This window comes from Pocillopora verrucosa, chromosome 6 (genome assembly GCF_036669915.1).
Source record: "Pocillopora verrucosa isolate sample1 chromosome 6, ASM3666991v2, whole genome shotgun sequence".
Taxonomy (NCBI): domain Eukaryota; kingdom Metazoa; phylum Cnidaria; class Anthozoa; order Scleractinia; family Pocilloporidae; genus Pocillopora; species Pocillopora verrucosa.
Genome location: NC_089317.1, coordinates 18,563,500 through 18,584,562, shown reverse-complemented (window position 1 = coordinate 18,584,562; position 21,063 = coordinate 18,563,500). Strand labels below are relative to the sequence as shown.

The following is a 21,063-nucleotide window of genomic DNA, read 5'->3' as shown; positions in this document are numbered from 1 at the left end:
AATGTATCTAATTCTCTTAGACAGCAGCTAAAAGGAATAATGTAACCATTAAATTTTACTGTGCACTCAAAATTTAATGTTAAGATATTCAAAAAGGCATCCTTTATTGATTACTAATTCATTAGGGGCTTCTGTTTATCAGACGTCCTCTAGAACTAGACACTGACGGAATCTGGTGTGTTCTGCCAGCAAGTTTCCCTGAAAACTTCCAGGTAAAGAGTTATTTATTGGCTTTTTTTTTTTTTTTTAACTTGACCAAGAGAATATGACCCACCAAATTGACCAATCACAGTTTTCACATTAACTGAGAAATAACTGATGAAATATTTGACTCGTAGATAACTACGACTAACCCAAAGAAGAGTAAAGTGGCAATTTCATACCCTGGAGCTATGTTGAACATCATGGTTAAGGTATTTAGAATGTTGATCTTGATTCATTTGTAAAGAGATGAGATAAATTGCTGTTCAAACTTGTAGTGCTTAAAAGATTTTGTTACCTTACCATTTTTTCTTTTCAGAACCACTACACCAATGATCAGTACCATGAACTTACAGATGCAGAGAATCTGACCTACGAAACAAGAAGTGAAAACTCCATCTTTTTTGAGGTACACCTCTGTACAGTACGAGTACTAAATGCTATCAAATGCATTTTCCTAAGCTTACAAATGTTGTAGTTGTGGTATTTACAATCTTTAAAAGCGAAAGTGTTCGAAATTTAACCCTTTAACTCTCAGTTCAAATTTGTAATTCTCCTAACTGTCAACTATACAATTCTTAAAATGTTAGTTCTAAGAATTTAGTATTGGATCAACTAATTATTCTCAAGTTTATATTTTTTTTTATTCTCATCACTTATCTGATTGATATTGTATTGATATTGTTGGGAGAAAATTCTGCCTTGGTCTCTCATGGGAGTTAAAGGGTTAATTGATGTTTACAAAATTTGACTCATCTGTTTTGTAGAAAATTGTAAGTTAACCCCTCTCAATCATGCAGCAGTTTGTATGATAGTTTAGACTGGGAGAATTACATTTCATTGATAATAGGAAAGGGAACTGAAATTGATTTAATTTCTTTATTGTCAGGTTGATGGTCCCTATAAAGCAATGATTCTTCCTGCCTCAAAAGAAGAAGGAAAGAAATTAAAAAAACGGTAAAAGTGTGAATTAGTGTTGTACAGCATTTCTTGTGTACCCTGGAGAATACCAGATTGAAACTGTCAGTTGGTATTGCATTGCATCTGTTTTGAAAACTAAAGAATACTAGATACTGTACTACTAAAATGATCATCTTGCAGAACTTTGCCAGGTTGACCTTTTGACCCTTTTAAGTGACTAACATCCAATTTCTCCTTACAATATCACCCATGAATCACACATAAAGGTCACAAGAAGAAAGGTAATGATCACCACCTTATAAAATCCCTTGATTGTTAAACAAATTCTCCCAATTAGTCTTCTCTTAATGAAGGAAATGTATGGAGAATTTCCCCACTTATATTAGGGAGTAAAGGATCAAAATTACCATCATTTTGCGAGTGATACTTACGATATTTGCGGCTGAAGATGTTGATATAGTGGCACTACTCTTCCAACTTGTACCCTTGATTAAACACCTGTTATGTGTATTTTGATCTGTTCATACACTCATTTTTTATTGAAATGGTTACACAATTATTTCCTATCAGATATGCAGTGTTCAATGATGATGGCTCCTTGGCAGAATTGAAAGGATTTGAAGTTAAGCGACGTGGTGAATTACAACTGGTCAAGATTTTCCAGTCCTCTGTTTTTGAGGCTTTCCTTCAAGGGAAAACTCTAGAAGAAGTTTATGCTGCTGTGGCTCAAGTTGCAAACTACTGGCTTGATGTTCTCTACAGCAAGGTGTGGTAACCCCATCATTCCTGCAAAAAAAATTAAATTTTCTTCACAACATCAATACAATGCTCAAGCTAATTTGCTTAATGTCTTTGTATGTGAGGTGAATTCATGTAAATTACTTAAGCTTAAAAAGTCCATCATAGGCTGAACTGTTGATTTAAAATATTGATAACTGCTCTTGGCTGTGGCAGTAGAGAATTGAGGATTTTAACCCTGCTACCCAGAGAGTTATCAACTCAGTACCCATGCTAATTTTCTTCTTTAAGGCAACAAACATGCCTGACAGTGAACTCTTCGAACTAATCTGTGAGAACCGCAGCATGTCTAGAAAGCTTGAAGATTATGAAGGACAGAAATCAACCTCAATCAGTACAGCGAAGAGACTGTCAGAATTTCTTGGTGATCAGATGGTCAAAGACAAAGGTCTCAGCTGCCGGTTTATTATTTCAAGAAAGCCAGAAGGATCACCAGTGACTGAGAGAGCCATACCCTTGGCAATCTTTCAAACAGAGGATGGTGTGAAGAAACATTATCTACGACGTTGGCTGAAGGATGCTTCCATGAGCAGCTTTGACATCAGAGATATCTTAGATTGGCAGTATTACATTGAGCGGCTTAACAGTTGTATTCAGAAGATCATCACCATCCCAGCTGCACTGCAAGGGGTATGACTAAGTTTTCACAATTGTTTAAATATGTGATGATTTTACCTTCAACTTGATAATGGTCATGACCTGCTGGTAAATTTGAAAGGATAATTATTGTTTCTCTGAATTTTGGCTCAGGCAAGAGGAAAAATTATTTGCTTCTACTTCAAGGGCAAAATTATTTTAACTTTGAGGTGGTAATCAGCAAATCAACATTGCCTATCAATGTAGCCTGACTAATCTTCAGAAGTATTCATTTTCATTAACATTTTTGTGAACCCTTTAACTCCCAAGATCTTATTAGTAATTCTCCTTACTGTCTGCCAAATGATTCTCATTATGTTAGTTTGGAGAATTTGGTATCGCATCAATTAGTAATCCCGTAATTGATATTTTTCTTTATTCTCATCACTTGTCTGCGTGATATTGTATAGATGTAGTAAGGAGGAATTCTGTCTTGGTCTCTCACCAAAGTTAAAGGGTTAAAGCAAGGTTTTGCAAAAAATTTATGGATGTAAGCTGTATGATTTAAAATCTGCTTCACTTTCTTCTTAAAAATGAGGATTTCTTTTAGCTGCCAAATATTTTCAACAACTTTTATATAGCTTGCAACAAACAGTGCCTCTACAATCTCATACAGTAACCATTCCTTATCATGAGTTAACACAATTGACCCATCATATAATAATTATTAATCTGATGAGGTTTTCCTCTCTACTTTTCACTTTTTGTTACATTTTCAAGAATAAATGAGAAATAAAAGATTTTGTTTTGTATGGTAAATACATCAAAAGAGGGTTTCTCTCAAATGATCATTGGGGATTCTTCAATTAAATTATTGTTAAAGTACAATATTCTCACTTTTTACCTTTGTTTAGGTCAGCAACCCTGTTCCTCGTTGCTCCCATCCAGACTGGCTGCACAAAAGACTATTAGAAAGAAATGATGTTTTTAAACAACAGAAGATCAATGCCATGTTTGCACCCCTTCCAAAGAAGAAGGTGGAAATTTTATCCTTTTTTTTAACAAATGAAAGAAAGAGCAAACAACATAAAATAAACAAGACTACAACCAGTAGGATCATGTGTTGAATGACAATCCCTCTGTTCATGGTTGATTGATTTAAAAACTGTACTGGCCAACATCAGTTAACCAACTGATTGACCATCAACAGATATTTAAACAATATTTCAGCAATGGCTATCAATTGTGTGCAATCATGTGCATGATTTGTCAAAGGAGCAGGAAAGATAGTTAATTTTTAGTAATGAAATAACAAAAGGTGTGTTTTTTTGCCTTGTCTCAAGTGTGAGACAAAGAAAAAAATTTGAGTCCTTTTGAGGGATGGAACCTCAGAATTCTTTGGATCTGTAACTTGGTTGATATATTACACACTCTCTTTCCTTAATAAACTGGTCACAAGACTTAAGAAATATTTGCTCTCCTTTGATTTCCATTTAGCTACAGGATGACATCTCCAATCAAGAGAATTACAGTCCTCCCACTAGCCAATCCTTGGATATAGAGGATATAGCTGGGAAAGGAAAATCACCAACTGGCATACCTGTGGCCACCAAGAGGAAGCATGGACAAATGACTCTTGGCAGTAGTTTTTCCAACATTGCAAATCAAAATTCCTCGCAGCAAACTGAGGGACCATTGTCACAAACATGGAAAGAAGTTTTAGGAGAACCTCCACAATGGGGACCGAACAAGGTGAACCACTCAAACTTGCACCTGAGGGATAACATGGAAAAAAAGTCCCAAGCAACTTTTGATGGATTGCTAAGTTCTTCTATAAAGTTATCCCATTCCTTGTGAAATGCATGAAGAATTTGGTAATTCATTAAAAGTCACTCAGGGTCATAATTTTGGGCAACTTATTAAGTCTTTTCTAGTTATCAGTAGTTCAGCAGAACTAAGGACAGTTTGTCTTAAAGTGTCAGGTGTGTAGCTCAGTGTACTGTAGGGTTCTGTGCCCCTCAGCTCTGATTTTATGTCAGACAAAAACATAGTAATCAGTGTGCATTGTAAATGTCAAGTCTGATTATTTTTGATTAATTATGAATGATTTGTTTTTTGAACAATTAAGCTTGACTGATTGATCAAGTCATTGATCTGATTTTCATTTGTTGAAAACCATTTTCACCTGTTTGAAACCACTCAAAACCACTCGGTGCTGCAAACTAGGTGTAAATTAGGTGAGCTTGTATTATATTACATCACTTTCTCTTATAATTCACCTTATGATGTGATTTGATCAATACACCTTTTTAGGAAGACAAGGAGAAATGGGTGCAATTTCAAAAGAAAAAATGGGAATTCCAGGCCAAGCAACGTGCTGAGAGGAAACGTCTGCGTAAGGAAGCTGATTCTATGGGTATGAGCACACTGGCTGTTGGGCGTGGCCCATCCACTGGGCTGTCAACATTTATGAGACAACAAGCTAGGTCTCTTGTAGATACTCCTTGGCAAATAATACAGGTGAGGGTTTGTGTTTGACATCTCAAGATGGAAATATTGTTTTAGTCCTTTTTCCGTTTTACATTTACCTAATGGATCTACTGTAGCTTGAATAAGCAGTAACTGAAGTGCTTTTGTTTTATTCTATATTTTAGTTGGCTGAAACTAATGATCCAGGGACATTCAAGGTTTGGGCTGTAGTAGGTACAGACCTCCATACAATCAAAGTTAATGTGCCGAGGATTTTTTATGTAAATTGCCACACCCCAAAAGAAGGAGCTGGGACAAGTAAGTTCAGTGTATTTCATTCCTCACACAACATTCTTATGGCTTCAACAATAACAGCAACAAGACAGTATCACCAACAATGTGGACTTTACGTGTATAGATAAAGATGTTACTTTAAATTTCCTATCTTAATCTAAAGTAGCTGGGACATTACAGTGGTGTTAGTGAATGATGCACAACTGGATTTGATGAAAAAAGCTGCAACAAGCTAAGACCATTCTGTGCCACACAGCACTTACCTCCCTCTGTAGTGGCTCAGATAAGCTGCCCACACCTGGTATGATATGTGGGTTGAGTTTTTGGTGGGTTCTTCTTGTTGTTCAAGTAGTTTTTTGCTTGGATCTCTGATTTACTTGTAACTCCCCCATCATTCAAAATTCTAATTCATCCTGAAATCGGTGCAAGGAGAACTAATGTAAAGGAAAAAGTAGCATGAAGTTATTATTATAATCAGCACATTGCTTCTTCCACTTGAAAGGATGCCAGTCCATCTTAGGTAACCTTCATACCCTAGCATTTCAACAAACTTTCTTGAAGGCGTGCCAAAGCCCAATTATACTTTAGTTAGAGAAAAGCATTGTGGGAGTAAAATGCCTAAGAACAAAGCATTGTAACCCAGTCAGGTGGCAAACCTGTGTCTCTTGCCCCAGGGTTCAGCACACAAAAGCTAGGCTGTATAAACCTTTATAAAAATTATTGGAGCTTTTGCCAACAAAAAAGTTTATATGTACATCCTTTCAGCATGGAGGAAAGTTTCCCGGACATTGCCACACTCTCATCCAGTGCTTAACCTCTATGAGTACACTGTTCCTGAAAAAATATTTAGAGATCATTCAAGGTAAGTAAACAGACTCAAAAGTGTTCCTCCAAGAAAACTTAATGTTCCAGCAAGTTTAAGTGTTGAACTTTGCCATTGATGCCTTGATCATGGAACCTCTCAGTATTCAGTAACATCGATGTGTTGATATTTTTTATTGTTATTTATTTTTTCATTATTTTTTCAGTGAACTGGCCACAGATTTATCATCCCCTGACATTGAAGGAATTTATGAATCACAGGTTTGAATGGACAATTTTTGCTTGTTGCATTATTTTAATACAGCTAGACTATTTATCCAGCAGCTCACAGTGTCATTGGTTTGCTTGGCATCCACCAATGATGTCCAAAAATAAAACTGTATCTGCGAGGCACCATTGCGGAACCTATTAAATATTCCCCTGCAACTGCCATTGTACATAAGTAGAGTTTGATTGGAGGTGGCTTGATATAGCATTTAAGCATCAGCACTTTGTCTTTTTTTCTTTTTTCTTTTCATGTTTCACGTAATATCAAGGTTTTCATTTCATGTATTAGAAGACCTTAGTCGATAAGGGTTTGCTGTTCCCTCACCACTTACCTTATTTCTTGAGGGATTGGCTGTTTGTGGTTCACCAGTCTGAGGGTTGTTTTTATGTGAGCAACTGGGCAGGTACCCCTTCCCTAACCCAATATTAAGCCTAACTTGTTTACAATTGGTATATAGGTGCTTTATTGTCAACCTGTGAACTTGTTTTATGTTGATCACTTCATTTTTAGGTTCCCTTGCTAATAAGAGCAATAATTAAACTTGGATGTGTTTGTAAAGTGAACAAGATCTTTGCAAGGCTGTTTAATGGAACGGTCAGTATTGAGGTCACATGGAATGATTAGAATTATTCACCAAAATGGAGGTGAATTGTAATGGCAGAATATTCTAGATTAACTAAATCCAAATGTGCAGATTGGTTTGTGATGTTGGCACACAGACCATTTCCACAAAAACGGTCATAAGTCACGTATTTTCATTTGTGAAAGCTGGCAAATTAAAAAACAACAACAATAACAAAACATGTTTAGTCTAAGTGTCTAAGCTGGAGTCATATTGAGTAATATTGGCCCCTAAGTTGCTTTTGTACAGACCAAGCATAGCAAGGTCTATAATGTCACTACCTCAAAGCAATATATATTCATTCCCCTTTATGGCCACCTGTTCTGTTAGTAAGAAATTAATATTCTTGAACATAACCATAAACCCCACACAATGGTGCTTCATATGAATTATCTGTCTTTCAGGATCTGGATACATTTGAGCTGGACCAACTGGAGTTCAAGACTCTTGCTGAGTGTTCCTACATGGAGAATGTGAATCTGAAGAAAATCTATTTCTACCACAGCTCTTCGTAAGAATGATTTAATTACTACCTTAATGTTTCTGTTCTTTCTTTCATGTCATACGAGAAGCAAGCAATTCTTTTCTGGTTTGTGACACACTCCTTTGCTAGTACAATTGGCGCTTGTGAATTTTATCAGTTTGTCTTCATACCAGGGAGAATTTCATTCCAGATGTACATGTAATATTTTGAATGACAAATCTGCTTGAAATACAGTTATTTTTATTATGACTATCATTATGGTGAGCTTTAGCAAATAAAATTAATTTGTATCTTTCTCTTATAGAGACAATCGAGTCATATTTGCCGTCTTCATTCCAGCTTTACACAAGGTATGGTTTAATGCACCAGCAAATCAGTAAAATTTTTTTGGGGACTATAAGTTTGGTATCAATGCTTGTTTTCACTGTGAGTCCTTTTAGTGAAAGTTGCAAAGACTGCATGGATTGCTTGCTTAGTAACTGTGCGAAAACTGTTGAAATTATTGTTGTCAGGATGTGAAAAGGATCATTTTTGAGATACAATCAATGTTTTACTTACCTTTTGACCCATAAGAGTGACTAAAATTCAATTTTTTTCTTACATGATCACCCCCAAATCAAACATTAAGGTCATGAGAATAAAGGAAATGATCACCAACTAAAGAAGCTTTTGATTGTTAAACAAATTCTCCTTGTCAGCACCTAAGGAAATGTTTAGAGAACAGTAGGGAGAATATGCATAATGATGGTAGGGTGGAAAGGGTTAACTTGTAGAGATGAAAAACTATTTTCTTTAGGTCTCTTTGATATAAAAAAAAATTCTAACAGCTAACTCTTGTTTTTCAGGCTTCTGTGTTTGTTTTAGATTTGGTGAGAAATAACCAGATGCCAAACTTGTCTTCTTTGTACCAAGCAGAAAGAAATGCAAGGTATCTTAAGATTGCAATTAGATAATGATTGAAATGAAGGAGGAAATATATGTAACAAAGGAGAAGAGGTGCTCCTGACCTTCTTTTTTGTAGAAATACTAAAGAAGATCTTGTAATTTTTATTCTTATCCTTATCTAAGACAAAATTTCATTTTTTAACCCTTTAACCCCTAAAAGTGACTGGCATCTACTTTCTCCCCACAGTATCACCCCTGAATCAAACATTAAGGTCATGAGAATTAAGGAAATGATCACCAACAAGAGAAATTCTTGATTGTGAAACAAGTTCTCTTTGTCGGCAACTTAGAAAACATGTAGAGAACAGTATGGAGAATATGCATACTGATTTCAGGGTGTGAAGTGTTAAAACTTTAATTTCAGGGCAGAATTAACATATGAGTCTTCATAAGTCTTCATGTTGCCAACCCCAGAATGAGATGATTAAGCTGGGTAGTTTAAATGGTATATACTTCATAGCTGAATGCCATTTTGTTGTCTACGCGGCATTCGGCCATAAAGTGTATACCCTTTAAATGCAGTTTGGCTCAATAAGACTTGATAGATAACTACTTAAAGCAATTAAAGTTTTTTCTCAAGTAAATTGTTAAGGAGATGCAAGATTAAATGTTATGGATATTTTATTTGCAGGCTTGAAAGGGATCAAGGAGATGAAAGTATTTATCCTCCAGACAATCTTACATTTGATGTCAGAGTTGATACTGACTCTAGACAGGTACAAATTACCTAAGCACCTTAGATTATTTAAAGATTGATTCTGAAATGTCTGGAATTTTTCCTGGGAAAAAGTTCTTAATATGGTAATAACCAATTTAATTTAGGTGAGGCAATCCAGCTTGTCAAACATTTTAAACCAGTAAGAGCAAGTATTTTTATAAAACCGTGGTCTATTTTTCTTCATACATGTAGTTCTTTTAAATTTGGGTTTGTAATACCTGGTATCTTTACAGACCTACAGGGCAATTCAAAGATTTCTAATGACCTACAAAGAGGAGAAGCGAGGACCCACAATGATTTTGGTGCAGTCACCTTGGGGTATGATACTTCTTGTTATTCACAGTTGTTAGCCACAGCTCCATGGAATCTATTTGTTTTATGATTATGATAAGAAAGCAAAATATTGTTAATGGTAACATCATCTATGGGTCTGTCCTTCATTAGATCATAAGTTAGAACCAATCAAAGTGCTTGTGTGTTTCAGTGTATTATATGAAAGTACACTAGATGAAAATTTTATATTCTGGTGCTAATTATGTTGATCTAAATTGGGAGGAATTTCCTGCTGAAAATGAAAGCATATTGCAAGCTGATCTGGAAAAACATTTCTTTTTGTTCTGTTGTAGACCTCAGTCATCTTACATCATCTATTCCTAGTCTTCAAGAGTTTCCTCTTGTGTGTCTTCCATACAATGACAGGTAATGTAATTAATACAGAAGTATTTACTCTGCATGCTTCATGCTTTCTGGAGATCAATGGCCAGTAATTGCTAGGGCATAAAACTAGGACATTGTAAACATGATTAACCAGTAAAGAATCTTCATTTCATGGCCTTATACATTCACATAGACTGACTGTTCTATTTTGATTACTTAAGACTCCAGGAACACCATGTCAAATCCCCATGAAAAATTAACTCTAAAACAATTTCGAAGGTTTATCTTGGATTAACATCAAATGCCTTTCAAACAACCAGCCCATGGACTTCAAATTGAACAGGATAATTTGGTTTTATTGACTGAGTTGAAAATGTAAATTGGCCACTGAGAAGAGTTTCCAGATCAATATCAGTATCTGGGTAACTGCCCACCTACCCCTCCCCTAACCCAACAACTGTCTATTGATATCAAGTTAAGGTTAATGTTGGGTTAGGGGAGGGGTAGGTGGGCAGTTGCCCAGATACTGATATTGATCTGAGTTTCCCTAAAGTTGATGTTTGGAGCATTAACCCTTTGTCTCTTAATCACTCTGATGAAGCACTAATGCTCCAAACCTCAGCTAAAGAAACTCTTCGTGGTAACTAATTTACACAATAACTCAGTTCATAAAACCAAGGCAGTGCCACTTTTTCTCTAGAAACTTCCTCCCTTTGTCCAAACTCAATGGTCCATGTACTGGCCAGTTCATCATTCTTTTTTTTTTTTTGTTGCCATTTTGTAATTATGATACATCAGTAGAAATAAAAAAAGGAATTACATATACATCAGTATGATATAACTGAAGAGTTAGCATGAGGTGAGGCAACCTGTAGGGAAACCAAGAGGCTTAATTATGTGAGCTACAGGCTCCTCATGTTTTACAAAAGTGAGGTATCAGTTGTATGGCGTGATTTAGGTACAAAATATTTTAGGTTAAAAAGGAAAGGACACACTCGTAAAACAATGTGCATTTGCTGTGTCTGTAGTTTTCTCTCATTATTTCGTGTTTCCTAGCATTTAAAATGGTATACAGGTGTTGTAACTGACTTATCCGCTCATCCAAACCACTCAGCCAGGTCTGTCATGACAACCTGATGACACACTTCAGAGGGGAGGGGACTAACATGCATTTCATCCACAGGGTATAACCATACTGCCTGTTTCCTTTTCAAACCAGGATGAGCTACATGTGTCAAGGTGTGTGACTGACTGTTTATTTTATTTGACAGCAATGCACAGCACAATGTTCTTGACTGGCAGCGACATGCTGCAAGAAGGATGGTACAGCATTTCCTTGAGGTGGAATTGTTTTTCCAGGTCAGACATGATCCTTCGATATAACCCCATAGCAAATGTAATCATTCCACTAGTTAAATGACTATTTCAGTGGTACAACAGTGAGTACCGGTAATCATTTCATTCAGAACTTAGATGGATATAGAGAGGAAAACTGTTTAGGGCTTTCAGAATAGAATGATACATGCATACATCATTATTTCCATGAATGAAATTTATTTAAATTGTGTAAAAGACATGAGTGAGCTCATTAGTGTCAGCTTCATCAGTTTATGTAAATACTCTAATTAGCCTCCAAGGGGCATATTAATTTTCAGGACCATAATCTATTTCTGAAGTTTTGTAAATATTTAAGGAGTTACCTTTTAATAAACACAAAAGGGTTAAGAGAAATTGACTTAATTAAATGTAAGTTGAAGTAATTTTACTGTTTCATCTTTGATTTCTTCAAGTGCCAAGGGATCATTCATTGTTTATTACTTTGGGAAGGGGGAAAAAGAGGATTCTGAAAGTATCACATGGTTTCCCAGGGGGGAATAGAGAGGTAATCAGTCATTGTCAACAGAGTATAAATTGTGGACTATAGAAGATTGACTGTCAGTGAACTTGCAATCATTAGAATTTAACAGGGTCTTGACACGTGGGATCAAATCAATTTTATAGTGACACAACCAAAATCCTCCAAACACCACCCCCCCCCCTCCTGCAGGTGATAAACAAAGACTTGTCCCTGAATCCATTTCAATCTTACCACCAGGCTCAGCTTGAACTAGCTCAATACTTTCATGTCCCAGTGGGAAATGTCCCATCAGACCCAACTCTGTTTGCTGCAGACCTCTTCTATGCTCGTCACCTTCAGAAACACAATCACTTGTTGTGGATGTCACCAACAGACAGACCTGATCTGGGTGGCAAGGAGGATGATGATAATAGGTCTGTCAACTTGGCTGTGGTCATTCTCATAACAATGTAATATTTTTAAGAATGTACATTAAATTTTGATCAGCTCTCAAGCCATCAGTATTGCCTTCCTTCTATTGAGAACCCTATATATGTAATGTTGTCACTATGCTTATTATTTTCAATAATTTTATGTTAATTGTTTTTCATTTTTCAATCAATAGACTAAGTGTTGTTTCTGAAGAAGGAGGAAACATTGAAGTGAATAGCCCAGGGTGTTATCCCACAGTTTGTGTGGAGCTCTCAATTGACTGTTTTGCAGTGAACACTGTTTTGCAGGTAAATGTCAACAGAATATACATTCAAGCTTGCCCTCACTGCTGCTATTCAGGAGTTAGTTGAAGGGGGGCTGTTAAAGCTTTGAGTGGTAACTTCAATCAATAGCAACATCATTTTAAGTCTCGATGTGTTTTCTAGCAAAGGTAGCAATATGCATGTATCCATTGCTGTTGTTGTTTTTTTTTTAATATTTTTACTTGGTCGACTATTCTTGATGGCACTATTGCTCATCCTTTAACTCCAGGATCTTATTCTTAATTCTCATCTGAGCACCTACAAATCTTCCCTTAAAGTATTTATGAGAATTAGGTGTTAGATCAAGGTAACAACCTGTTTGTTGCAAGGTAATAACCTGTTTGTTGGACAATGTATGTAAATTATAGGGAAAAGGTGTGTTCATCAGGTCAAAGAGTTAAAGTTAACAGAATTGGTCTTTTGTCATGATTGTTTTCAGTCTGCACACATCAATGACTTTGAAGGAGGCTCTGCAACTGGAATCAGCTTTGACAGTATGCCACAGGTGACAATACTCTACCATGATGAAAATGATTTCTCTCTTTGTCTTGACCAGTAATGAAAATTATGCATTTATATTGTACAATCTCCATGTCTCTACTGCACTTTACAACACTTTGCAGGAGACCTTGGGCAGTCTGCTTTGAGCCGTCTACAATTTTGCCCCCAATTTTTGGAATTTTCAGAAACAAGGCTAGGCCAAAACAGCAAGAGCTAGATGTTTCTTACTCTTTGCAACAAGTGTGTGGGTAACATCCCCTACTAACCAGCACAGAAAAGACGTAGGAAACCTGTAGATCCCTTAATAATTAAACCAGATTTAAGACCACAGTGGTAAAAAACTACTCCCAATTGCAAACAAACAAAGCTCAAAAACCACCCCCTTGGGGTAGCTCCTATCTTTATAGCAATATTTAGGGGAGTAACCACAAGGAACAACCAATAACTTTGGTTTTTGATTGTAGGCTTCTTTGGAAGAGCTAGTACAAGGAGGGTCTAGTGCAGCCTCCAGTTTGACAACCTATGATGAAGCTGCTCTGTGCTCCAGTGCTTTTAGGTTAGTAACAACCACATGACATAATAATAGTGCAGGTAATACAATTTCACTGAAAGCAATACCACAAGCTGTTGCACATAACCATTGAATGAGAACAGACATAAAGAACTTCTTAAAACCTCTTTGGTTTAATCAAAATTTTTAAGAACCAGGCAACTGTGTAGCCCTAATTTATGCTTCATGGTTGCCGTCGTCACCTCATGGTGATGAGTGGTTATATTGCCCCTTAATGTTCATACTACCAGTAATAAGCACCTGACAAAGTGAGGCACATTCTTTGTTGTAGAATTAGTAAGTAACCAATTCTTTCAAAAGTTCCATAGTAAAATTACAAAGAGAGAAATTAGGCTACATCCCTAATCAACCAAGGCATGTTGCTTGTTTCAGAATCCTCAAGGGTATGGTTCACAGCTGGTTGCATGAAGTGTCTACCTATGGAAATCTAAATGCAGATGCGCAGTTGATGCATTTTTACAGGTATGGTAATGAGAAAGAAGACAATATACAATACTGAAGCAAACTGCTCAATAGTGGGAGGCTGCTGATTTCTGTGGTTTAAGCTGACAACCTTGCTATGGAAAATGGGGCATCTTGATCATTTGACCCATAAGAGTGACTAGCATCTGGTTTCTCCGCACAGTATCACCTCTGAATCAAACATTGAGGTTACGAGAATGAGGGAAATGATTGCAAACTAAAGGTGCTCTTGATTGTGGAGCAAATTCTTCTGGTCAGCACCTCAGGAAATGTATAAAGAAAAGTATGGAGAATGTGACTATTGATCTTAGGGTGTAAAGGGTTAATGGTTAACATCCTGCATATAAGATAAAAGGTCTGGGTTTGAGTACTTGGCAAAGCAATTGCATTGTGATCGTAGTGCCTCTCTCCCAATCAGAAAACCTGACTACCTGCATAGGGGTGGGAGGGAGAGGGTGCCCCTTTAAACAGCTAGTATCCAATTTGGTAAGAGAAACAGGTACCACTTTACTGGAAACTAGATGAGGTAGCATTAACCTCCAGTGTTCTAGAGTCATTAATCTTGAGAGTGGTTACATTACCTTTTGCCTTGCCTTGTTACTTTTCAAACATTTTTTCTGGGTTTGCTTTGTTTCAATTTAATCCATTTGCAATAACTTGCATTCTATTCTCTTACTCAGGTGGTTGGCGTCACCTTCAGCTCTTCTTTATGATCCAGCTTTGTGTAGAATGGTGCAAAGAATGATGAAAAAGTTATACATGCAGGTTTGTAAACCTTCCCCCCCCCCCCCCTTCAGTTCATAACTAATGCTTTCTCAGAAGACAAACAGTTACCATGATATCTGGCACCATTCTTTTTTGTACCTTCCCACTTTGCTTTATGAAGTGGTCTGAATACTAGTGTGTAGGACTCCCCAGTAAGAAATAAGTACTCAAGGAGTAATGGAAGGTCCTCTCTAATTAGATTAGAAATCCTGAATTAATACACTGCGTATCAGTTCCCCTCCCCACTCCCTGATATGTCTTCCAGTCTTGAAACCAGCCATCTCCAGACCTCTCCCTTTCTATTTTAATTCCATGCTCTAAAATTTGTGGTTGCTGTTTTTATCAGCTTATTGCAGAATTCAAGCGTCTTGGTTCTACGATAGTGTTTGCAAACCTTAGCAGAATAATCATTTGCACAAAGAAGAGAAGGTACAGTACCACAAGCAGGTTCCTTCTTCTAGTTTATCTTGGCCTAACATTGAAGTAGGAGATGTGTGTGCAAACTCTAGATTGAAATCCAGGTTAAAGTCTGGCTGGGTGATGGCTTTGTCTTCTTGGATTAGACAGTTTCCTCTTGCTATACCTCTCTTTCCTCTGGAGTTTAAGTGGGTATGGTTGATTTGTCCTGGAAACCTGACAAAGTCCTGGTTGAGTGGAGGGGCGTAGCCAACAATTTGTAAAAAATTTAAAAGACACAACATTCACATGGTCATTTATAAGGAAGTATTAACAAATTGAATTTAAATACTGTGGAAGCAATGGGTTTCAAGGCTGGTAACATGTAACCTACCACTGAATAGTAACCTGAAGTGCATGCCATTTTCATTCTTATTCTGCAGTGTTGCTGATGCCAAGGCATACGTGGATTTCATTCTCAATAGTATTCGCAGAAAAGACTTGTTCCACAGTATTGAAATAAAACCAGAATCTTGCTGGGAATATCTAATGTGGATGGATCAGGTAATTGGACTTTCACATTCCTTAAACCCTTTTAGCTCAAAGGGTGACTAGCATCTAAATTCTCCTTACAATATCACCCCCAAAACATGCATTAAGGTCTCAAGGATAAAAGAGACTCAAGAAGGTTTTGATTGTTAAACAAATTCTCATTGTCAGCACCTTAGGAAATGTTTACAGAACAGTATGGAGAATATGCATACTGATGCTAGAGTGTAAACAGTTAAAAAGAGTGCCAGCAAACTGTCTGGGAAACTGTACAAAATGCTGGAGTGTTGCCAGGCAGTATATGTTATAATAATTCTGTATGCAATAATCCAAGATAAGCTGTGGTAATATGTGCTGTTATTTGCATGAGACACAACAACTTTATTTTGTTTCTCAGGCAAACCATGGTGGTGTGAGAGGGAAGCTTCCCAAGGAAATTGATGAAGAGGAGGTTGTGGAAAACATGGAGGATCTGGAGAACAGTACTGATGAATTGATGGCCACTCCTAATGATGACAATGAAGTAAACAAAACCTATTTTTTTTATGGTGAAATTATTTTTTTTGTATTGATTTTATTTTTTTGCTATATCCTCCTTCAAAATTCCCCTAGTAGCCAATCAATTTGAAGCTCCAAACTTACTCTCTCCCTCCCCCCAGCATGGGCACAGGGGGTGGGGTTTAGGGAATTTGAGAAGGAAGGGATGTTGAAGCTTCTAATTCACCCACCCATTATTTTATGCTCACACATTTAAATTCTTTTCCTTTATACAATAGATGCCTTCTTTTGAAGCTACTACTGTCTGAGGACTATAGTAGAACAATATAGAGTTGCAGTTTTGAACCTTAAAGTTTAGAGAAGAATTTATCTAAGACAGTTTCACCTTGCAGATCAGTTAACTATCAGCAACTTTCTAAGTGCTGTTAGTCTAATTTTTTGGTTACCCCAAGTGCTCCATGATGTAGGGCAATTTCAGGCAATTGCCAATTGAAAATAAATTCTAAAAAAAAGTAGCAATGTTCTGGAACAGAATACTCATTAAAGCATCATGTGAATTATACCTACTACAATTTTACAACAGGTATTCAAAATATGAGCCATATTTTGGTATTTTGAAAAATTCATGTGTGGTAAATTGGCAAAGACTGAATTGCTCATTTACTTATGTTTTTGAACTTTTTTTTCAGCCTAATGTGGAAATGAATTGGAACATGAAGAGGTATCTTCCCTCAGCTGCTTCTTGTCAGAGCTATTTTCAGGTCTGTATCAGGAATTGAGTTACTAAGTAATTGCAAGCAGTGAGCATGGGTACTATAGACAGAGACACTATTGTAAGTAATCCAATTTTCATAAACCTGGAGCTGTGTTTTACCATGCTTGTGGGGTGTGGGTTTATGTTCTCACCATGCAACTCAGAGGGGGATCCAGGATTTTTTTGAGGAGGGGAAGCACCATCAAGGAATGATGTAGCTAAAGGATGACATAAACAAAGTTTTTGCAATACTTATTATATAAGAAAGCTGTCATCATTCCCTGAAAAGCTCCCCTAGATCTACCCCTGTAACTGGTTTGTAAACCCAGCCAGTGTGCTGGAGAATCAGTTGACAATTGTTTGCAAAAACAAAGTCTTTGCTTTCTTTTAACATTTTGCCTTTTGTAAGACTGCAGCATGTTCTAGAATTTGTCACAAATACCCACCTAGGATGTGGGTCAGTATGACAGTGATTTAAGGAATGCCAAATAGGAGCAACCAAATTCCAAATGCTTTAATTGGTCAGTGACTTTTCCAATGTAGAAAAAAATACATGCTGATAGGTACATGAGCAAACCTGACAATAGATAATCACAAAGAAACCTCACAGACCATAGACCATTTAATGTTCTCCTTTGAAATGTTTCTGAACAGATGTTTCTTTCTAGATTATCATTGCTAGTCATATTCATGCAATGTACACCCATTCCTTGGAAGAAAGAAGGCGCATTGAACCTGGCAGTACTCCAATCAAGAAAAGAACAAGCTCCCAATTGCAGGTTTAGCTCTCAATCATCTTAGTTCAGCCCAGTGTATTGGTAAAGATAAATAAAAGGAATATGAGGAAAACCTCACTTTGCCTTTTGATTAACTGTTCTCCAACAGAAAGTTGCTGACACATCAGCCACACCCAGCCTTGTAACATTTGCACAGGAGAGGATCTCTGGAGAACTAACTCAAACTCTCTTTAAGTAAGTATCCTTCTGACATGGTTCTTGGTAGTAAACCTTTTAAGTTACAAGATGTATGCTACTGATTGTATTGCTTTATCATTAATTTATGAGAAACTCATTTCACAGTGACTTCCTACGATTTTATGAAATAGTAGAATGTTGGTCTCCTTATTTGAGAGACACACTGTGATCCTGAAGTGCCTTTACCAAGCCTCATCACAATGAGTTGATAATGGACATATTTCAGGAGGAAGGGGGGAAGGGAGGGTGAGGTAGATTTGCCACCAAGGCCTTGACACCTTGACCCTGTTTCAAAAAGCCTGTGTATTTCTCTGTCTTGGGACCTTTTTGAGGCTTATTCTGTAATTATTACATAAATATCTGTTTATTTCAGTGTGACACAGAAGATACAACATGCATTGTCTGGTGATAGATCTTCAAATGTAGATCCTAGTGCAGAATTTCCTCTTCTGCCTGGATCCCACCTTCCACTAAATAATCCTGCTTTGGAGTTTGTGAAGTTCATTTGCAAGGTAAGACCTGCTGCTTCATTTATCTAAATCACTTTATTACCAAGTAGCCCACCCAGGAGGAGCATATCCCTGTTTTCTTAGCATGAAGAGTCCAAGAGTATCAGTACCCCTCCCTGGATGTAATGATTGTCCATCACAAAGTGATCCCAGGCATCTCATCAGGCTTCCCAGACAATTTTCTTGTACCCGTTCATACTACTGGGTGGAGATACCACTGTGAGAGTAAAGTATTTTATCCAAGAACAAAACACATTGACCTATCCATGTCTCAAATCTAGAACTCTTGCTCCCTAACTTTTAGGCCACCACATCTCCCACTACATATTTACATAATCAAGTCTTGCCAAGTTTTTTTTTTCCTCAACAGAATTGAAATTATTTATTTTTTCTTTAGGTGTTGTCATTGGACTCTAACACTCAGCATCAAGTGAACAAGTTAAGGTATGAATTACCGTTTTGGTAAAAATTAAGAACAAACGTCCTTGCCCTTGTTTAAGAGAAAATTTTGATGAAAACCAAAGTTATCACAAGGCCAGTCAAAAAGGGAAAATACTGGAAGGGACTAACAGAAACTCAAAGTAAACCAATGGAATTTCTGAATCCCTTCATCATGTGAAATTATGGTTAAGGGAAATTAAGAAGCTGCCTAGAATCAATGGAACTCAAATTGACCCAAATTTTTCTTAGATTTATAAGGTGTCAATTGTTTGCTTTCTGTGTTTTTCCCCAGACGAGACCTGCTGAGGCTCCTTGCTGTTGGAGAATTTTCTTCAGAGGCAACGTTTAGAGATCCTTGTTCATCATTGGTCCTTCCAGAGGTATAATAGCTTCTTCTGCAGCAACATTATAAACATCATCTTTGACACCATGATATAAATGTTGCATATTTTCCCTAACAGGTGATTTGCTTGTCCTGTAACTCTTGCCGTGACCTGGACCTCTGCCGTGATCCCTTCATAACCGCAGCAGAAGGAAACAATCCGTAAGTAACTGGTGACTATTTTGCCAACCTGTTTTCAACACTTATCCCAGAAATGCCATTTATTTTTTTCCTTCTTTACCTTTTGCAGTGCATGTTGCAGATGTGCAAATCTGGAGTGTGGCAGTGAATACAACATGGATTTCATTGAGAGTCAGTTGATTGACATGGTGCAGAAGCAGTCTATGGCATTTGTTCTTCAGGATCTCAAATGTGTTAAATGCCATGGAGTAAGTTTTCAGTAAAAACCTGTTTCCATGAAAAAATGAATAATGGAAGTACTGTTAACCTTTAAACTCCCATTAGTGACCAAGGTAGAATTTCTCCTTACAATATCAATCCAAAATCAAGCAAATAAGTGACGAGAAAAGAGAAAAATATCAATTATGGGATCAATGGTTGATCCAATACCAAATTGTCAGAACTCATATCAAGAGAATTGTATGGCAGACATTAAGGAGAATTACTAATGAGATCTTGAGAGTGAAAGGGTTAATAGTCCATTTTACAGTTGCGTGCTTGGTTGCCAAGCCTTTGAATGGGAATGAGGCTAAGGGTGACCTTGTTATGATACAAACCTTGCTGCTTTTCAAATGCAAATTACTTTGTTATCATGCTAACTAGATACTGGTCTCTATCACAACAAGGTCACCTTCAGCCTCATTCCAAGTCAAAGGCTTGGCAATTAAGTACACAACTGTAAAATGGCCTATTGATAATGATGCAAATGCTTGAAAATACCTGTCATACACAACAGTTAATTTTACTCCTGGCAAACCAGTTAAACTGACTTAATAACTGATTAATTAATTACAAATAGTCCATTTTAGAGTTGTCAGCTTGGTTGCCATGCCTTTGAACAGGAGTGAGGCTCAGGGTGACCTTGTCATGATACAAACATTGCTTCTTTTCAAATGTAGATTACTTTGTTAACATGCTAACTAGATACTAGTCTCTATTATAACAAAGTCACCTTCAGCCTCCAAATCAAAGGCTTAGTAACTAAGTACACAACTGTAAAATGACCAATTAGTGATGTAAAAGTGGAGATGAAAATATAGATCTGGACAAAATAATGCGGGGAAGTATATTTTGTAATGATCCTGGATCTGTATAGGGGATGTCCCTACATTACAGGCAATTCCAAAGAGAAATTCCATCTTCACAGAATAATGCAAGTAAACCATCTTCAAAGAAAAATATTCACATTTTTTAAATACAATTTCTTAGGAAAACAAGAAAATCGATAAGAAAAATTTTAACGAGGAATGTAACTTAAAATAGTAACCTTCTCACAGCACTTCAAATTTTTAGATATCATCCAAGAGAGTTGGGTTTAAGCACAGTTGTAATTGTTCATGCTCAGGTGAGAACTACAGACAATCTCTTGAACTTTTTACAAGTTGATCCTAACAAATGACCATTTCAGGTAAATGCAACAAATATGTCAAGATACTGCAAATGTGCAGGCAACTTCTCCCATACCCTGTCTGTTGATGACTTCTACAACAAGCTAAAGACATTTAGAAATGTGGCTAGGTAAGTTTTAAACAGTACAGGACAAGTTCCTCCTTTTTCTTACACCTCTGTGCTAAGGGAATTAATTAATAACTTATCCTTTGACCAAAACCCTTATATCATTTACCATCACTGAAGGCAGGATGCCTCTATCCAGCGCACACCTTTCCTTATTCCAATGGTTTTTCCTTCACCTAAATAAGTGCCCACCCCCTGG

The 21,063-nt window shown here is 36.9% G+C and overlaps 1 protein-coding gene across 1 annotated transcript in view; it reads left to right on the top strand.

The window, feature by feature from the left end:
• LOC131797606 (DNA polymerase epsilon catalytic subunit A) overlaps nucleotides 1-21,063 on the top strand; it is a 37,381-nt gene that overhangs the window by 15,462 nt on the left and 856 nt on the right. Inside the window, exons 28-65 of the mRNA XM_066167875.1 lie at nucleotides 143-212; nucleotides 339-413; nucleotides 521-610; nucleotides 1,091-1,158; nucleotides 1,693-1,888; nucleotides 2,152-2,550; nucleotides 3,411-3,533; nucleotides 3,994-4,248; nucleotides 4,810-5,016; nucleotides 5,151-5,283; nucleotides 6,025-6,121; nucleotides 6,288-6,342; nucleotides 6,860-6,943; nucleotides 7,376-7,482; nucleotides 7,760-7,805; nucleotides 8,301-8,383; nucleotides 9,032-9,116; nucleotides 9,352-9,436; nucleotides 9,745-9,817; nucleotides 11,047-11,134; nucleotides 11,871-12,046; nucleotides 12,238-12,352; nucleotides 12,807-12,872; nucleotides 13,333-13,424; nucleotides 13,812-13,901; nucleotides 14,582-14,666; nucleotides 15,013-15,095; nucleotides 15,506-15,626; nucleotides 16,009-16,134; nucleotides 16,799-16,870; nucleotides 17,532-17,642; nucleotides 17,749-17,834; nucleotides 18,211-18,349; nucleotides 18,744-18,790; nucleotides 19,080-19,167; nucleotides 19,249-19,331; nucleotides 19,420-19,558; nucleotides 20,758-20,867. Of these exons, the coding sequence (XP_066023972.1) occupies nucleotides 143-212; nucleotides 339-413; nucleotides 521-610; nucleotides 1,091-1,158; nucleotides 1,693-1,888; nucleotides 2,152-2,550; nucleotides 3,411-3,533; nucleotides 3,994-4,248; nucleotides 4,810-5,016; nucleotides 5,151-5,283; nucleotides 6,025-6,121; nucleotides 6,288-6,342; nucleotides 6,860-6,943; nucleotides 7,376-7,482; nucleotides 7,760-7,805; nucleotides 8,301-8,383; nucleotides 9,032-9,116; nucleotides 9,352-9,436; nucleotides 9,745-9,817; nucleotides 11,047-11,134; nucleotides 11,871-12,046; nucleotides 12,238-12,352; nucleotides 12,807-12,872; nucleotides 13,333-13,424; nucleotides 13,812-13,901; nucleotides 14,582-14,666; nucleotides 15,013-15,095; nucleotides 15,506-15,626; nucleotides 16,009-16,134; nucleotides 16,799-16,870; nucleotides 17,532-17,642; nucleotides 17,749-17,834; nucleotides 18,211-18,349; nucleotides 18,744-18,790; nucleotides 19,080-19,167; nucleotides 19,249-19,331; nucleotides 19,420-19,558; nucleotides 20,758-20,867 (4,248 nt within the window). The remainder of the gene's footprint in view (nucleotides 1-142; nucleotides 213-338; nucleotides 414-520; nucleotides 611-1,090; nucleotides 1,159-1,692; nucleotides 1,889-2,151; nucleotides 2,551-3,410; nucleotides 3,534-3,993; nucleotides 4,249-4,809; nucleotides 5,017-5,150; nucleotides 5,284-6,024; nucleotides 6,122-6,287; nucleotides 6,343-6,859; nucleotides 6,944-7,375; nucleotides 7,483-7,759; nucleotides 7,806-8,300; nucleotides 8,384-9,031; nucleotides 9,117-9,351; nucleotides 9,437-9,744; nucleotides 9,818-11,046; nucleotides 11,135-11,870; nucleotides 12,047-12,237; nucleotides 12,353-12,806; nucleotides 12,873-13,332; nucleotides 13,425-13,811; nucleotides 13,902-14,581; nucleotides 14,667-15,012; nucleotides 15,096-15,505; nucleotides 15,627-16,008; nucleotides 16,135-16,798; nucleotides 16,871-17,531; nucleotides 17,643-17,748; nucleotides 17,835-18,210; nucleotides 18,350-18,743; nucleotides 18,791-19,079; nucleotides 19,168-19,248; nucleotides 19,332-19,419; nucleotides 19,559-20,757; nucleotides 20,868-21,063) is intronic.